This window comes from Vombatus ursinus, unplaced genomic scaffold (genome assembly GCF_900497805.2).
Source record: "Vombatus ursinus unplaced genomic scaffold, bare-nosed wombat genome assembly UNPS02014803.1, whole genome shotgun sequence".
In the NCBI taxonomy this organism is placed as follows: Eukaryota; Metazoa; Chordata; class Mammalia; order Diprotodontia; family Vombatidae; genus Vombatus; species Vombatus ursinus.
In genome coordinates, this window is record NW_020954581.1 from 2,542,228 (window position 1) to 2,561,879 (window position 19,652).

A 19,652-nucleotide genomic window follows, 5' to 3' on the forward strand; every position below is an offset into this window, starting at 1 on the left:
ATCATACTAGATTCTATGAGAGATATAGCTTTATTCTATAATGACACAATAGCAGATTCAAGATAGAGACATTTGTCCCTAAGGTTGTCTTTCAAGGGATAGGTTGTAGATATTGGTCATGGTAACTTGGCTGCTCATAGTAAAACATGTGAAGACTAATAATTGCTATTATCATTATTGTTATTAATATTACGAGCTATGTGTTACCCTGGGAACTGCCGGAGGGAATTAGCCAAGAGGAGAATTGATGATTCTTAACATTTACAATTAGCCTTTACCTGTGACCCATTCATAATGTCTTCTATGGATCCAGAGGGGGTAGTTGGTGAACACTCTATAAAACTTCTATGATAATTATTTTTTTAATCTAAATTACATTTCACTTTTTCTTTGTGATTTTTTTTATACCACCCTTTCTTTGAGGTCATTTCAACACTTTTTTTGTCTTCATTGATGTTCATTGAGCATGGATTTAGTGAACAACTATCAAGGTGAGTCTTTGCCTATGGGACCTAAGAGACAGGGCCACAGGCTGGGGAAAAGTTAGTATGGGCTCATTAGTGTTTTACATTAGCTTGTAAGACTGATGGGAACTTTTCAGCCTTTTTGACTCATTGATACAATTATTAATCATTTTATTCATTCCAATTGGCTAAGAAGAAGAAGGAGACAGGTAGCTAGAGACAAGCTATATTTTACTTTTTGGATATTGCTTTACTTACTGTCTAAGCTTTGATGTTTGGGTTTCCATATTTGCTGTCATTTCTTTGATGTCATAGATAATTTTCCCTCATAACCTCATATCCTCATAACTTTGCTTTCCTGGGGCAAACAGTGATGTCGTGTTCCTGGTTGACTGATGAAACACTCAGGTTTGCCTGACCCACCCTCAGAAGGCTGCACCACCCAGGACATTATGAAAATGAACTTGCCACTTACTGCAAGCCAAATGTCTTCAGTGCTGGGCTGAGTTGAAGTCTGAACTTGCAATATACCATGGAATCCAGAAGATCAGAGTGCAAAGAGCCTGCTGTGGATCTCCTCGGAGTAAGTTTTCAGCTAGAACACTATTTTTATTTTGTGAAGAATTCAAAATGAAAAGTGTAGGCATTAAAAAACAAATCCTCTCCATTATGGGTATAGGTGGTTTTGGGGTTTGTTTTTTTTTTTTAATTACAGAGCTTAGCCGTGGAAATATGAAGTCATTAAACTCAGGATTGGACTGTCAAAGGATGATCATTGATAGGTGCTTTTCTATTTTCTTTTTGTGAGAGCTTATTCTTTGGTGAGATCTCACAGAAAGTTAATCTTACTGAATTAAAGGAAAACATTCACTTCTTAGACTTCCACCTTAATATGTAATTTCCCAGCAGGTGACCAGGAGAAGGGGATGGGATTTAGCATTTTGGAGAAGTTCAAGAAGGATTAACCAATGCAGAAATGAATCATTGCTTTTGAGCTTTTCTCTAATCATAGACTATCTTATTTTTTAATGTATTTAGCTGGCTCTTAGGGTAAATTACCCCTGTTGCTTTTATTAAGAAGGAGAGAATTTTCAATGGAGAATGCTGCCATTTATCTTCCTAAAAACACATATTAAAACAGGGGGCATATTAGGCACATTAGACCGAGAATTAAGCTTAGTATAAAAGTTTTATATATAATACATGCCCTTCTGAAAAGGGTTCTGTGGAGGACTTGGCTAGCATGAATATCAGTAGGAGGTATATTTCTTTATGTTCTGAATTTGCAGTTGTTTTTGTATATCAAATTGTTTTTAGTCCCTAAAGGGTTTTTTGGTTAATTTCATCTTTTTAGACTGAACCTTTTATATAGAAAGCAGAAAGACTTTAACATAATAATGATGATGATGATGATGATAATCCTCTATATTTATGTAGTGATGAACTCTGAAGCACTCCAAAAGTACTTGTAAAGTTGGTCTTATTAAATTTCAGATCATTCGGTGATCTGAAGTAGAACTTCTCCCTTTGAGGTGTCATACTTATAGCTGTAAAGTTTATAGCTGTAGATATAATTATAGTGATGGCTATTCACATAGGTATACATATAGATATAGGCATAGGCAAAGGCATTGACATAGGCATGCATGGGTATAGATATAGGCATAGGTATAGGTACAGATACAGATTTTTTTTTGACCAGACTCTTGATTTCATTGGTATATGGTACTCCCAAAGGAGACACTCTCCAATCAAATGCAGATTAACACCTTCTCTGCAATTAAAATTCTTGGATTGTTTCCTACGGGAAACTAAGTGGCTTATCCAGTATGAGAATATGGGCATGTATTAGAGGAAATATTTGAATTCAGGTCCCCCTGACTGTACTTGTGATTTCTTTGATATAGAGAACTCTCAGATAAAGAAACTCCCTCTGCCAATTTAGGCTGGCATCTTCTTTGAAATTTATAGTAATATGGAGTTGACCAGATTACTGAGTAACCTCCCCCTGAGTCACTCAGCTAGTACAAGTCAGAGGTGGGTGTTGAAGCCAGGAGAACCACTCCATTATCTTTGACAATAAAACTTCAAGGGGGGGTCCCAAAGAGTTAGACATAGCTGAAAGATGACTGAATGACCAAACTGAACTCTGAGGACAGCTTTCTAATTACCGCTCTATCCTTTGTCTTCTAAATTCATTGGTGTAGAGGAATTCCAAGTAAGGATATGCCTTCTGTCAATGTAGATTGGCAACTATCCCACAGGTTAGAGAACTGGTTATGGCACCAAGAAGATAAGTAAGCAATTCTAGTGTGTAGGATTATCGCATCATGGATTTCAAGCTGGAAGGGACCTCAAGACCATTTAGTCCAACCTCCTCATTAGATAGATGAGGAATTGAATCCCAGAGAAGTTGTGACATCACAAAGGTCACACAGCTAGTAGGTGGTAGAGGTGTATTCTGGAGTCAGGTTAAAATGACTTCCTAACTCTGAGGTTGGCTCTCAATCCACCAAGCCATGTTGCCTATCACACACACACACACACACACACACACACACACACACACACACACACACCTCTTACCCAGGCAATGTGAGCAAAAGGATGCTAACATAGACATTGTGGAATTCAAAGGCAGTGCTGGCCTTTAATCCAATTCAACAAACCCTCTTCTAGAATTTTGACTCTTTAAAGTTTATAATTGGTGTTCTTGGATTTTGGTTTCCTTCTCTCCAAATGCACTTACAGGAAATGGAATTAAAGATAGGTCTAGGGTGACATGATTAGATGTCTCCATTAGCCCTCTTTCTCTTCCTTGCTTTTTCTCCCTCCTCTTTGACAGAGTAGGGTCAGAGATGGTATCAAATAAACATAGGACAGAGCACCCAATTTTGGTTAAGGCCAGGCTTGGTGGAGAGGTTATTATTATCCCCATTTTGTTGCTTAGGAAGTCAAGATTTCTAAGTGCTGATGAATTATCCAGGGTTATACTGTTGGAGGCAATGGGAAGAGAAACTCTAGCTATTATACTACGCCATAAAAAGAAAGTAAAACAGACTCATACTTTCATGTCATGCAGTTGAAGTGTGTTATGGGATTTTATTTTATAACAACTTAAATCCAGTATATAAATCTCTCTCACACCAGTGAGACATTTCTGCTGTTACTCAGTCTGGGTTCTCTTAAGGCAAGCATTTCTAAATTATAGCATGTTGCTTGGGTCAAGTTTTCTTTTTTCTCCTTTGTACCCTTAAGAATCTTAGAATCACCGAATTTTCCTTCTTAAAGGGCCCTTAAAGACCATCTGAGCCAACCTTTCTATTTTATGAAGTCACTCAAGGGTTAAGTGACCTGGCCAGGGTCTCACAGCTGATTGATAGCTAGCAGTCTGAACTAGCAAACTAGATAAGAGTGTTAAAGATTAGGCAACAGAGGAGCAAAAGAATCTGCCCACTAAGGACCAATTAACAGATTCTGTAGCCTGGAAAATTTTTCCTCAATTCAAATTTCTTCATTGTTGTTGTTGTTGTTGTTGAGAGCAGACAGGAAATAGAAATCATAAAAATAAGGGTGGAATAGCTTTAACATTCAACAATCATTAGGGGCCTATTATGTGCAAGGTATTATGCTAAGTGCTCAGAGTCCCAAGCCAAAAATAAAACAAAACAAAACAAAACAAAACAAAGCAAAAAACCAAAACCTGAAAGTATCTGACCTCGAGAAGCTTCTGTTCTGATCCTGTTAAGGTCCTGCTGTCTACATCCAAAAGAATCTTAGAATTTGAGAGACAAAAGAGACAGACCAAGGTTAATCAGCCTTCAGTATAACTGTCTACTAGTAGCAGAAGATTGTCTATTCTGTCATTCCCTCTAATCCTTCTTTTCTCTGGGCATGGTTTGAATGTAACTTGGAGAAAAAGATAGTTCTGATCTTAGAGGAAATGAGTCCTCTCTCTATTATAATTTCATGATTTCCCTTGTAAAGTCATGTTGATTGTTCACCTCAAATTGGAAAGAAGGTCAAAAAAAAAAAAAGAAAAAGAAAAACCTGAGCAGAAAGGAAAGAAGGTAATTCAACCTATCATTGAAATTCAAAAGCAAGATGATGAATTCATGGGAAAACCCGATGGGAAAATAGCTTCCACTACTACTTTTATTTCAGAATGTTGCCCTTATATTCCCTTAACTGGTGTTCCATCATGGAGCCTCACTTGGAAACCTCTTTGTGTGGCTCTGAAGGTGATGGCTATAAGCCAGTCAGTCTTCAGACAGTAAACACCAGCAGCTACCATGTGCCATGCACTGTACTGAGCATTGAGAATACAAAGAAAGGCAAAAGACAATCCTGGCTCTCAAGAAACACACACAGTCTACTGGGGGTAAACAGAATGCAAATGACTAGGTCAAAACAAACTATGTACAAGATAAATTGGGGAATAACCAAGAGAAGAAAGGTACTGACCTTCAGGGGGATCAGAGGGGTTTTATATGGTACTTAAAGAATGCCAGATAAATTAGGAGATGAAGAAAGCATAGGGGACAGCAAATAACAATTCTTGTCAAGGCAGCCCGAGTCACTGGATCACAGAGTACATGAGGGTAAGGTGTAAAAAGACTGGAAAGTGGGGGAGGCAGCAAAATTCATGAGACTTTGAAGCCAAACAGAGGATTTTATATTTGATTCTGTCGGTGATAGGGAGTCACTGGGGTGTTTTTAGGAAGATCACTTTGACAGCTGAACAAAGAATGGATCTGAGTAGAGAGAGACTTGAGGCAGGGAGACCATTTGGCTAGTTATTGTAGTAGTCTAGGTATGAGATAATGAGGGCACGCTCTGGGGGAGTGGCAGTAGAAAGGTTGCATATACAAGAAATATTATAAATGTAAAATCAATAGGACTGGGCAACAGACTGGATATGGAGAGTGAGAGCAAATGAAGAGTCAAAGATGGCACCTAGGTTGGTACCTGCATGACTGAGAGGACAATAGTAGAGAAGTCAAGAAGGGGGGAGGATTTTAGGAGAAAGATAGTAAGTTCAGTTTTAGACTTGCTGCATTTAAGATGTCTATGGGACATCCAGTTTGAGGTATCTAATAGGTAGATAGAGATGCCAGGGAGCTTTCAATTTTTGGTGGAATTCCAGAACATATTATTAAGGAGATGATTAGTGACTATGTAGAAAAGGAAGGAGGAAATCTTTATTAAGAATGGATAGTGCTAGACTAAACTAATTTCCTCTTTTGACAGGGTTACTAGAATGGAAGACCAGGGCCAGGCTATAGACGTAGTCCATCTAGAACATCTCTGAACATTTAAGCAAAGCATTTGACAAAGTCTCTCAGGCCATTCTATTGCATAGAATGAAGGGATGTTGCTTAGTGTGTTAGACCAGGTGCATGCTGGCCCCAAATGAAAGTTACAGGATCTGAATCAATGAGGTTAAAAAAACAAAACAAAAAACACCAAACCTTTTACTAGGTACAAACACTAAGCAAGAAAACACATTGACACATGCAGTTTTTTGGGTTCCTGCACATGGGACACACCCAGGTTGATAACCGTAGCCTATATGGGAATAAACAGTTTGTCAAGTCTTAAAAGCTATGCCTCCTCATCAATACTGGCTTATATAGGATTTACCAAAATGCTGACCTTGATGCCTTTAGCCTTACTTCCTTTCTTCCAGGTCTCCATGAGGAAGGGCTATGCATGCACTTTAAATCATTAATGACATTCTGACTAGTCAGCCCCTTAGGGTCCAAAGCCTAAGCAGGGATGAATAATGCCTGAGACAGCTGGACAATTAGGTAGATTCAAAACTGGTTAATAATCGGACCCAAAGAGCTATCATTAGTGGTTCAATGTCAACTTGGTGGACGGTCTCCAGTAGAGTTCTCCAGGAATCTGTGCTGGACCTTGTGCTTATTCACATTTTTTGATCAATGATTTGGATAAAGGAATAGATAAGCATGCTTATCAGACTTAGAGATGACACAAATCTGGGAGGGATGGTTAATACTATGAGTAAGAGAATCAAGAATCAATAGGAATTAGAGTTGGAAAGGATCTTAGGGGTCATTTAGTACAATCCCCTCACTTTATAGATGTGACACTTGAGGCCTATAAAATTGAAGTCACTTCCTCCAGGTCACACAGTCAGTAAATGGCAGAGCAGATTAGAACCCAGGTCTTCTGACTCCAATGCAATAGTTTTTTGGGGGGGGCAGGGTGAGGCAATTGGGGTTAAGTGACTTGCCCAGGGTCACACAGCTAGTAAGTGTCAAGTGTCTGTGGGTAGACTTGAACTTACGTCCTCTTGACTCCAGGGTCGGTGTACTATCCACTGTGCCACCTAGCTGCCCCCAAATCCAGCACTTTTACCACTGCACCAAATTGCTTCTAGATCTTGACAGTCTAGAATGCTGGATTGAATTGGACAAATTTAATTCAATAGCGATATATATGAAGACATAGAATCACAGAATTATAGAACTTAAGGGAGTCTGGAAGCCAGACTTTCAATAGTCCAACTCATATATGAAGAGAGCCCTACTTTACAATTGTGGTCATCTAGCCTCTTCTTGATGATGTCTAAGGAAAGGTTCATCACCCTTGCCTTGCAAAGGCAAATCATTCCCCTTTAGGACAGCTCATTTTGCAAATAGCTAACTCTCAAAGATTTTTACAGGAGAGTAGGCATGTAAGTGGGTAGTTATTGAGGTTCTCTCAGTCCCATTTTTTTGCAGAATCAACAAGGTTAGAGTTTTTTCCCCCATGTTCTTGGTATTTATCTTCTTTCAAAAACTTGTATGTTAATCTCTCAAAGCCCTCATAATTACATTGTTATAATGCAGAATATATCTGAGTATATAACTCCATATATACCTAGATACATATCTAACTATAGATAGATGGAAATAGGCATATAGATAGATGGATAGATATATTTATAGTTAGAGATAGATGAATAGATAGATAAATGGTTGCATGGATGGATAGATAGATGATAGATAGATAGATATACTTGATCCATTCTGGATACTTTTCTGATCTTTATTCTCTTTTGTGTCATTTCTGCATCCTCTATAAGAACCTGAGGAACTGTGTTGTTGGGTTCAAATGTGGTGGTTCTTTTATCCTTGAGGGAGAAGAGAGTTTATTAAAAAAATTGTTTTTGGCAAATCTTTCCCATTTTTCTTGTATGTAATTTTTCCTTCCATTTTCATCCCTGAATACCCTTGGGATGATTTTGCTTAGTGGGTTATCTTTCAACTTATTTGGAAGGTAGCCATAAGGGAAACTGTGGAGACTGGAAAAGGCTCCTGGAAGAATTAATATTGTAATCCTATGTTGCCTTTGTTAGCTACCTCTCTGTTATGAAAGTATTTGCTGACTAAAGCACTTTCTGGGCTCTTTTGGTTCATTGGTTGATTAAACTTCTGAATGAAAGGGTTATAGTTGGTGTCCATATCAGTTCTGTTGTTTATTTCACATTTTATATTTTCAATAACTTGTTTAAATAACTCAGGGTTTAGTTTTAACTGCCTATCACATGTCCTTTTCTCATAATTATTCTATCTTGTGTGTTAGAATTTTCCTTTTCACAAATTCTGATTGTAATTTTGATGAGTCCATGGTCTGTTGTTACCTAAACAGTTTACTTGAGTATAACTCCTTCATCAATAAGAAAACTTTCTTTCTGTCTGCTAAAATAAAACCTAGTTCATCCTCATGGTGTCATTTGTTGCTTTCCATGTGCAATGCCTACCAGTTCCATTTTAAATGAGAGTGTTCATGATAAGCTTGAGGTTTCCATCAGATTTCTATGTCTTTGGTCTTTCTCATTTCTTTTCCTTGAAAGAAATTAATTTCTTCCTATCTTTACATTTTCTCACCTTTACACTGAAGTCACCAAAGCTCAGAGTGCATTGTGATTTGGTTTTGAAATTTTCATTGAGTTCCTCATAAAATTTCTCTTCGACCTCGACCACTGTCATTGGTGCACATGCCGTAGTCATTTTATGATAGTCTTTTTCAGTCAGTTAGTCAATAAACACTAATTATGTGCCTACTATGGGCCAGGAACTGGGAATACAAAGAAAGGCAAACAAGAACAACAAGAACAACAACAAATCAAACAAACCAATCCCTGATCTCAGGGAGCTCATAGATTAGTGGGAAAGACAAGCTACATGCAAACAAACTATAGAGAGGATTAACTGGAAATAATCAATAAAGAGAAGGCACCAGAATTAAGGGGGATAGGGAAAGGTTTCCTGCAGAAGGTGAGGTTTTAGCTAGAACTTGAAGGAATCCAGCAAAGCCAGGAGACAGGATGAAGGGGGAGAAAATTCCAGACAGAGGAGGAAGCCAGTGAAAATGCCCATAGTTTGGAGATGGAGTTGGAATAACTAATGCTTATCATTAATATTGCAATATGTGGTAACCAAATGTCACATGACGAGAAGTTTCTAGGCATATGATCAAACCCATTCCACTAACTCTTTTCTTAGCCTCTCTACCTCTCTCTTGAGCCATCCTTCCATTTGGCTTCAAGCTCCTTCTTTCTTTTGGTTGCATTTATAGTAAGAATATTAATATTGATACGATTCAGCTTCTCCTAAAATATGTCTGCTCATTGGTCTTTGGACAACTGCAGTCATTATCATAAGTCATTTGACTTCAGGAGACTGATGAAGGCTGTGGCTGACAATAGCTGAGACGTCAGGGGTGGGTTGACAGTGTGCTACTGAAGTTCGGGGTTCAGAATTGCTGCCAGGGCTATGTGAATACGGTACAGCAATCTCTGTGAGGTAAGACAGGTGCCCAGAGAATAGAGGTGCCCCTGGAGAATTAAAAGGTCCTCTGGGAGATCAGCTTGGCTCTGCAGCTCCTCTTACAGAGCGTTCGTTACCGTGCAATGCTAAAGGAGAGGTGTAGCAATGTGCTTATCCTAGGAGCAGCAGTGACCATGATGAGGTATCTGAGGTTGGAGCAGGAGCCTCCGCTAGGTTTCCTGTATTTGCTAAGTGTTACTTCATCAAGGGACAGTCTACAGCAGAGATTTTTAAAGTTTCTTTAGTTCCTCGAACCCCTTTGTCAGTCTGGTGGAACCTATGGACCCCATCTCCTAATTGTGTTTTTAAATGCATAAAATGAAATACATAGAATTTCAAAGGAAATCAATTTTATTGAAGTACTATTACCAAAATATTAAAACAAAAAATCCACAGTTGCCCTGAAATATATTGGAATGTTCATGGACCCTAAGTTAAGAACGCTTGATCTACAGCAGCAGTTTTCAAACTTTTTGGTCTTAGGATCCTTTTATGTTCTTTAAAATTATTGAAGCTCTCCTTAAATATTTACCACAATGGGAATTAAAAGCTCAGAATTATTTTGAAAATAGTTGTGATCCTATGGACCCTCTGAAAAGATCTTGGGGACCCATAGGGAGACGGTGGATGGAGGAACTTCTGACCTATGTAATACGGGAAGAGGAGAGATTGTGTCAGGTACTATGCTAAGTGTTTTGTTCTTTGTTTGTTTGTTTTACAAATATTATTTCATTTGATGTTCACAACAAACCTGAGTGCTGTTATCATTGACATTTTGCAATTGAAGAAACTTAAGTGACTTGCCCAGGGTCAGTTCAGTCATTTTTTCGTCGTGTTTGACTTTTCATGACCCCATTTGGGGTTTCCTTGGCAGAGGTACTGGGATGGTTTGCCATTTTCTTCTCCAGTTCATTTTACAGGTGAGGAAACTGAGGCAAACAGGGTTAAGTGACTTGGGGTGGGTCACATAGCTAGTAAGTGCCTGAGGTCATATTTGAACTCAGATCTTCCTGACTGCAGACTCTATCCACTGCACCACTTGCTGCCTCTATGGCACCCAGGTCCTCCCATAACCTCTGCATACATCAGTATGGAAATATGACTCAAAATTGTGCCAGCTGTGGAAACTACTTTAACCCAAGGATCTTACATTTGGAGTAACAACAGTCAAAGTGAAGTTTATTGATGGCCTAAAATCTTTGTTATTTTTGGTACCCCCTCCTTACAGGCAGATGGGTGGCACTATGGATAGAGAACTGGGCCTAGAGTCTGGAAGAACTGAGTTCAAACATGGTCTCAGATACTTACCAGGTATAACTGTCAATGGAGATAATGATAACACCTACCTCTCAAGGCTGTTGTGAGAATCAAATGAGATAAGAATTATAAAGTGCTTAGCTCAGAGGCTGGCACACAGTAAGTGCTTAATTAATGCATGTTTCCTTCCTACCACTTTAAATTATCTTCTATGTATTTGTACCAATTTTTAAATAGTCATATGTATACATAGAGTCTCCTCTGATGGAACATAAGCTTCTTGAAGGCAGAAACTGTCTTTTTTGTCCTTATTTCCTTTTTAACTAGTACAGTGAGTGGCACGTAATAAATGTTTGCTAATTGATTCAGATACGGTTTGGATGAGATGGTTTGTAAGGTCCTTTGCAAGCTTGGAATTCTATGATTCTCTGGAGATTGTTGGGTTTCCAGAAGACTATCCAGAAGGGAGTCTATACAGCTATCCTATACGAGCAAGGAGCACCGATGAAAGAGGTTTTCTTCCCCATGCTCTGTAAGGGATGGAGGCCTTTTTCCAGAAGGTTCACGCGAACTGGGACTCAAAGCTCGCACTGGTTGGAGAACTAAGATGAATCATTTTTAAAACAAGGGAAAAAAAGACAGAAATCTCTATACTTAACACCACCAGGTATCAATCAGCAAACATTTATTAATCACTTATTATGTCCTAGGCACTAGGAATGTAAAGACAAAAGATAAAACAGCCCCCGCTCTCAATGAGCTTCTATTCTATTTGTGCGTATTGTATTTCTCTAACGTGTCATCAGTGAATATTTTGCAACACCCTCTGATCGTTGTTCATCTTACAAAATTTTGCTTTGTATTGCTTTTTGTCAAGGTGCAAGAATATGAGTTTATTTTGAATCTCGTTTATTCTTTGCCAATATTTTTAGTGAGAAAATTTTTTCCCAGATTAGCTATAATACAAGGACTCTGATGTAATTAGATCAGAAATTGAAGCAATAAAAAAAATGAGCTTCTCAATGTAAACAAACAGTAAGACAGATTGTGGAAAATGGATTTTTAAATTAAAGCTATTCTTCTGCATTTCTATTTCCATAAGAATGTCCAGACACTTTTAATAGAACAATGTTTTGGGCTTTTCAGTACACAAAATGGATTACAGCTGAAAGCTGACACAATGTTCTTTAGAGCAAAATTGGGATTATTCAGGGTTTGATTGAATGTCTTGTAATGTGAAATGCCCCTAAGGCTTTCAAAAGTCTCTCTCATAGTCAACAGAATAGATAACCGGAAAGAAATGGCTTTATTGGAAGAACCCTTAAATTAAAAGTGGGGAGGAATGGAACCAAAGGGTCTGAGTTTCCTCCCCTGATTCCACAGGGCGTCTCATCTGGAGCTGCTGAAGTGTAAAGAACCCTGAATTCATTGTTTTCAAGGACTGTGTTGACACATTCTCCTGCCCCCTTCCTTATGCATCAAAGATCATAGAATGATCTGAAAGGCCACCAAATTCAGCCCCTTCATTTTACAAGAGGATACTGAGGTTCAGAAGAAGTAAGATCACTTATCCAGGGTTATATGGCTAGGAAGGACTAAACTCAGGTTTTACTGTCTCCAAGTCTAGCTTTCTATCCATTACGCCACAATCAATCAATCAATCAGTTAATCAATAAGTATTGTGCCTACTATGTACCAAGACAATTCAGATACAAATTCAAAAATGAAATGATCCCTGCCTTGAGAAGGTTGTATTTGAGTAGAGGAGACATGCATAAGAATTTGAAAAATATATACAAACTAATAGTGGGGCTGGGGGCAAGGCCCAAGGGAATCTTGAAAGAAAGTGACCCTTGAGCTGAGTTTTGAAGGAAATGGTTGTTCTAATCGGGGGAGGTGAGGAGGAGATGCATCTGATCATTTATGATAGACAGTCTGATATCCATCTTAAAGGTCAGAGAATTATGCTTATCCTTTGGCGATTTTTGAGGACCAACAGCATATTAAAAACACAATTGACATCTATTATTGCCATGGAGATTGATCTCATCCAACTTGTCATATACAAAATATCCTAAGATTTCTTCAGGGAAAAACAGAAGCAAAACCAGGAGTACATGTGCTCCTTCCTCCCGAAACCCATTGCTAGAAGTTCCTGGGATCCACAAGGAACAATTCATCAATCAGCAAATATTTATTAAGCATCTATTGTGTGCAGAGCCATGGATTGGGCTTTGGGGAAGATGCAGAATTTTGGTAAAATATAGGTCCCTGCCCTCATGGAGTTTGCAGTCTAAAAGAAAGAGTAGACGCTAACATAGATAGCTGTAATGAAAGATATCACACACTAGATACATTAGGGAGTTATAGAACCCAAGTGTTACATGAGTTTATATGGGGTCTGAGGAGGAAGGTCTTTATCTTCATAGAGAATCAATCAATCAACTAGCATTTATAAAGTGATCATGATGCATATTTACACTGTGCTAATTGCTGGGAATATAAACACAAAGCAAGATATTCTCTGTCCTCAAGGGGCTTTCATTCTACAGGGGCTGGGGCAGAGATTACAACATCACTGATCATACATCTGGAGCTGGAATGGGCCTCAGAAGGTATCTAGGTCCAAGCCCACTCTACAGATAGGAAAGTAAGGCCCAGGGAGGTTTTGGACTAAGATTACATGGTAATGTCAGTGTCCTCTGGCTGCAGACTCAGGCTTCTTTTTGCTTTATTATGTTGTCTTCTTCACAGATGAATAAATATAAGGTATGTCATACATAAGTGGTTTTTAAGGGAAGTGGGGGCACTGAATAACCAGGGGAGTCAGGAAAAAAGGTAGCACTTGAGTTAAGGGAGCTAGGGGTCCCATGGAGCAGAGGTGAGAAGGAAGAGCACTCCAGGTATAGGAAACAACCTATGTAAAAGCCAGGAGATGGGGGGTAGAATGTCTTGGACACAGGGTATATAGCAAAAAAGTAAAAAAAAAATACCTAAGAGTCTGTTTTGGCTAAACTTTACAGTGTGTGAGAAACGTCAGTGTGTAATCAATCCGAAAGGGTAAGATGGAATCATATTGGAAAAGGCTTTAAGCACTTCACAGAAGAGTTTGGATTTCCTGTGGTTTTGCAAGGAAGCCTAGGAGTAAGAAAGAGAACAAGAAATGTCAAGTTTTTCTATCCACTCTCTTTGTCTTTCTTGTGAGTCAACTGCAAGGATCTCAGGATCTCTTATTCATACACAATAGAAAAAAGAGTTTCATTGAACCTCAGTGGAATTCCCAGTATCCTGTGTTGTTGACCTTCTTTAATTTGTCTTTTATAAATAAAATATGGTACACATTGTTCTTGGGTCCAAAGAATTTCCCATAGTCTCCCTTCCATGTGGCTGAATTAAAATGAGTGGCAGCTGGATATGGGAAAGAAGAACTGAAAGAATTCGGAAGAATCACCATCATTGGAGCTGCGACTTCATGGATTTGCTGCTACAAAATTGGGGAGAGGGCATACATATTCCCTATGCTTCCTCCCTAATCACCACTCATGAAGGTAAACATAAGTGGTCCAGGGACCCGCATCAGGATGTCAGTGGCTCTGCTCTGTTTTCTTATATCCCCCTTCAAGAAAGGCATACTTCACTTACTTTTATTTGTTAATTATTTGTGCTGAATGAGAGAAGACTAAGAGCTCACCCTTATATGAGGGGGCAACACATTAAGAGGGATGAGAAAGGAGTCCCCAAAGGGGCATGATTTGGAAATGGCTATGGAGAAATGTGGTAGTCTCGTTCCGGGCAAGATAAGACTCTCCTTTCAGAGCCCAGCGTACCAGAGGCAGAGTCTCAGGTTCTAGTGGTAGGAGAATGAAGAGGGTGAAGATGGTAAGTCCCTTTGAGGTAGGTGATATTAAGTCAATTCAACAAGCATTTATTAAGCATCTGCTGTGTTCCAGGCACAGTACTCAACCCTACAGCTGGGATAAAAAGAAAGGCAGAACAATGCATGCCCTCAAGGATTTCACAATCTATTGGATTGTGATAGCCTGATTATGCCCATTTCATTTCCTCTAACTCAGATAGAGGAAGTGATTTTTTTCAGGATCATTCGGCTAGTAAGTGTCTGAGGTAGGATTTGAACCCATGTTTCCCTAATCCCAAGTTTCACTGTATCAGGTTGTCTCTTGTATAGCAAGCAGTGATACAGACAATTTCAAATAGCAGCCAGTCAGAGAAGTAATCTGTTTTATGATTATTCCTCTAGCCACCTCTTTAATTAATTATTTTTTACTTGAGGCTGATTTAGCACAACTTTTCATCCCCTGACCATTTACCTGTTTAGTGATAGGAGCAAATTGGCCCAGGATTGTGTTGTGAGACAGGGTGATGAACCTCGTCTATGATGAACATTTCACTGTGGATTATCTAGTGGGTAGATAATAGATAAACCACATATAGAATAAGGACAAGTTGATTAGACAAGCCAACCCTAGTACTAGAGACCCTATGTACATAGACTGTTTCTCCTCTAATCTCCTTAGCAAATGCTGTCAACACTTTTATCGCTGAGACCGCTAATAAGATATTGATGGGCCAGAGGAAGGAAACCTTTAGTTTTTGCCATTAACAACTGCAAACAAAGCATTTAAAACCTCCCCAGTTAGGTGTAAAATTAGTAGCAAAATTGGCTTCCTACTGAAACAAGTTTAACACTTGAAAAAGTTGTTCAATTTCCATAGCAGTAAAAATGTGCACTCTATTAAAAAAAAACAAAACAAAACAAAAAAATTGCTTTAAAAATGCCCCCTCAAAAATGAGATTAATTAGGAGGCAGGGGTTTGGACCTGTGATTTCATTGGTCTGATGAAGTCCCAGTGAGGAAACTCCCCTTCTACCAGTGTAGAACAGACCCTGTTCTATAACTTTATGGTTTCTGAGAGATGCCTGGGTCATTGAGACTTAATGTAACCTACCCAGGATCATGCCTTGGTCCTCTTCAAGAATGAAGGATGAACAACAACAACAGCTCAGTGTGCATCAGAGGAAGAATTAGAATCCAGGTCTTCTTGACTGACTCCAAGGCCAGCTCTTGATCTTGCTTCTCTTTGGGCATTTTATATGAGGTAAAATCCAGTTCTACCCAACACTGGCCCCCTGTGCAATATGCTACCTTCCACTCTAATTATCCTATCTTCTTATTCATGGATTTCATGTCAAAGCATGGAATTGTGTTGCCTCAAGAAAGTGCTGACAAATACTGGTAGAGCAGGTTGGATAAGTATGGTGTGACTACATCATCGAGAGCGTCCACATGAAGATTGAGGACATTGGACTTGATTACCAATAGGCTTATTATATACTTTTAAGTTGTGAATGACACAATTGAAACAGTCTTTCAGGATTTTTACTGATCGCAGGGTGCATGAAGATTGAAGGGGAGAGACTAGGCAGGACGATTAGTTAGGAATCTGTTTTACAATAAGCCGGCTAGGGAAAGGTAAGAGCACAAAAGGAAGGCGATGACAAGGTGATGTCTATGATTATGGTGGATAAAGTAGAAGGGAGACTATGGATGATTCCAAAATTTAAAACCTGGAGGACATTGGGGAAAATATGGAGAGATTAAGAGAAATGAGGAAGTTGGGAAGGGAAGCCCATTTCTGAGGGGAGGCTGATGAGTTCAGTTCAGGGACGTAGAAGAGATCCATGGGATGTGCAAATGAAAATACTGAATGAGAAGCTGGAATTACAATTTTGTTGTTCAATCATTTCAGTAGTGTCGGACTCTTCATGACCCCATTTGGGGTTTTCTTCACAAAAATACTGGAATGGTTTGTCATTTCCTTCTCTAGCTCATTTTACAGATGAAGAAACCAAGGCAAACAGGATGAAGTGACTCGCCCAGGGTCATACAGCTAGGAAGTGACCGAGACCAGATTTGAACTCAGGAAGACGAATCTTCCTGACCCCAGGCCTGGCACTCTGTCCGCTGTGCCACCTAGCTGCCCTGATGGAATTACAAAACACAGGCTCAGATGGAGATTTACGAGTAATAGGTGAAATGGTACTAGTTAATGCCATGAGAGAGGTTAAGTTATCTGAAGAATGAAGGAAAGGAGGGACAGAAGAAAAGAGAGAGAGAGAGAGAGAGAGAGAGAGAGAGAGAGAGAGCCAGAGGGCAGAGACAGAAACAAAGATTGAGAGATAGGTGCAGAGATAGACACAGAAAGACAGAGAAGAGAGGAGAGGAAGGAAAGGAGAAGAAAGGAAAGAAGACAGAAAGAGGAGAGAATGGAGGAGGAAAGACCAATTTTCTATCCCTTAGGGTTTTAGTTTTTTCTTGACCAGAGAGATTCTAGCCCGAGGGCCAGGTAGGGTTGTGTCCCCTGCTCCCTTGCTGGAATTAGAGATAGTTCCCTCCATGGTTACTTGAATCAGTCACACAACTCACTCTACCTCAATTTGTCTGTCTTGAAACTCAGGAAGACACTTTTCAAGCTACAATTGCCTCAGTTTGGGGACCAAGGGACTATCTAAATGTAAATTAAGTTAACCAGCAGTAAATGAAAGCCCGAGAAACTGTGTACTTTCTCTCTAAGTAAACATGATTTTGCATTTTCACCTCATGGACTAAGCTAAATTAAACTTTCTGCTTGACGTCTCCTCAGTTATCTTCTTCTTGTCCCAAATTGCTCTATTGTGTGTGTGTGTGTGTGTGTGTGTGTGTGTGTGTCTGTATCCATAAGACCATGAGTTCTATAGCAATCTAGACTTTTAAAAAAATATCACAAACCCTGGCCTAGCTTTTAGGCCAAATACCCCTATGGCGATGACCAAATGGGGATTAGATGATCTCGTGCCTTGGAGACCAGAGAGGTGAGAGGAAATTCACTTGGGCAAATCACAGTTTTTGTGCTGGTCAAAAGCTGAAGTGAGAATTGAGAAAGGGCTGGCTTCCTTGAAAAACCACAGGAAAGTGCTTTCTCCCCACTCTCCAAGGAAAGGAGAATGTTTTCACACAGCTCTGTTTTTTGAGAAATGTTTCAGACTTGGTAATGCTTTAATAAAAGTCATATTTGGTTGGTTGGCCATCTAGTGCTGTCCAGTATCTGAAGCTTTTCAAATCCTCTTGCTTGTTTGAGGGAGAACCTATTACTTTGCTGTTGCAAGCTGTTTTTAGACCTGTCACTGTTGGGGTGGGGGCCCTCTCACCTTCAAACTAGACGTTTGGTTGGGGGGAAAGGTCAAAGGATTATTCTGCTGAGAAGCAGAGCCTAAGCAAGGAGCTCATAGAAAATGGAGATCTTTTGGGTAACCTACTTAAGGTCCTCTTTCCTGGTTGTTGTTGTTGTTCAGTCGTGTCTGATTCTTCATGACCCCATTTGGAATTTTCTTGGCAGAGATATTGGAGTGGTTTGCCATTTCCTTCTCCAGCTCATTTTACAGATGAGAAAACTGAGGTAAACAGGGTGAAGTGACTTGCCCAAGGTCATACAGCTAGTAAGCGTGTGAGGCTGGATTTGAACTCAGGAAGACAAGTTTTCTTGACTCCAGGCTTGATACTGCACCATTTTGCTGCTCCTCTCCTGGCAGCTAAGGCTTATTAAAGCCAATTGGGTAGGAAGATTGGGAATTGGGAAAGGTTTCAAGGAAGAAGAAAGGAGAGAGGAAGATGGGAAGGAAGCTGCTTCTAGGACCAAAGTCCATGATACTTAATGCCTGTATGACCTTAAGCAGGTCTTTCAGCCTTGCTGGGCCTCAGTTTCTCCATCTGCAAAATGAGGAGATGGAACCAGATAGTCTCTGAAGACCCTTCTCGTTCTAGATCTCTGATGGGATGACCTAAGCTGGGTCTTGAAAGAAGAGAAGAGTTCTACAGAAAAAGATGAGGGAGAACTTGGCTTCCCAAGCTTAGAGCAAGCCCAAGGCTGTCATCTATCCCCATTGGCATATATGGAGAGGAGAGTGAGATACTTCTCCCTGGCCCTGTTCATCCCACACGAGTTCCTCATATCACCTGAGTGAAAAAGAAAATCACCAGATGAAGCCCCAAACCCCTTTAGTAAGGAGACTCAGTTAGCTGTATGGGATCTATGCACAAATTGAGAAAAACCTTCCTTCCTATCCACTGCTGGCTTTGAACTTGTGGTCAGCAGGGGGCGCACTGACCTTTACATTTTGAGCAGCTGCTGGCCGCTGCGGGCCTTTTAAGAGAACGTCCTAGACCCGGGGAGAGAAATATACAATAGATACTTAAGCCTGCCCACACTGATGACGGTGTTTTTGAAAAATAACTTGCCCATTCTGATTGCGGTGTTGTTTTTTTTTTTTTTTAAAGGAATCTCTGGCTCAGTGTAAGCGCCCACTCCTACGCCAGACCTCATCTGAACCCTCCCCTCTCTCTCCCGGTTGCTGGGTCCCTGCCCCCACCCTGAAGCGATCCTGGCTGGGCGCTGTCTGTGGTTTGCATGTACGGTGTGCGTCTTATTTCCTCTGATAGAATGTCTACCTGATGCGGGCAGGGACTTTGTTGTGCTTTGGCTTTGTATCCCGAGGACCTAGCACAATCCTTGGCCCTTGGAAGGCATTTAATAAATTTACTTAATAAAATAAATTAATTTATTAATAAGTTAATAAATGCTCATTGAATAATTAAAGTTCTATTTGACAAAAACTAGGGGATGTTTCCCTAGGGAAGAGGTCCTTTTTTCTCCCAACTCAAGGTTCTGTCACATTCTTTTTTGGAAAAGGAAACGTGCAGTCCCGAAAATGATTGTGATACATCCATGCCACCCTCTTCCTTCCATTCCCCTCTTCCCATCCAGATGACACCAAAACTATCAAGTGATTTTATCAATTCAGTCAAATAACTGATTGAGATTAAAAAAATCAGCCACCTTAGGTTTCTGACTAGGTGCCTTATGGGAACTGACTGATCAAGAGTTGGTTTGGAAGGTGATTATTGGCCTAGAGTGAGGGTGGGGAACATGGTCTGGGTGGTGAAGACCTTGAGGCTAGGAACCAGGAGACCTGGGTTCTAATCTAGGTTCTATCTCTTTCTTGTATAACAATAATATCAGGCAATTCCTTTAGCCCC

The 19,652-nt window shown here is 39.8% G+C and overlaps 1 protein-coding gene across 1 annotated transcript in view; it reads left to right on the top strand.

The window, feature by feature from the left end:
- The first annotated feature begins 946 nt into the window (after positions 1-946).
- The window catches only part of LOC114051539 (uricase-like), a 120,710-nt gene continuing 102,004 nt past the window's right edge, over positions 947-19,652 (top strand). Inside the window, exon 1 of the mRNA XM_027873943.1 lies at positions 947-1,047. Coding sequence (XP_027729744.1) covers positions 997-1,047 — 51 coding nt within the window. The 5' untranslated portion in view covers positions 947-996. The remainder of the gene's footprint in view (positions 1,048-19,652) is intronic.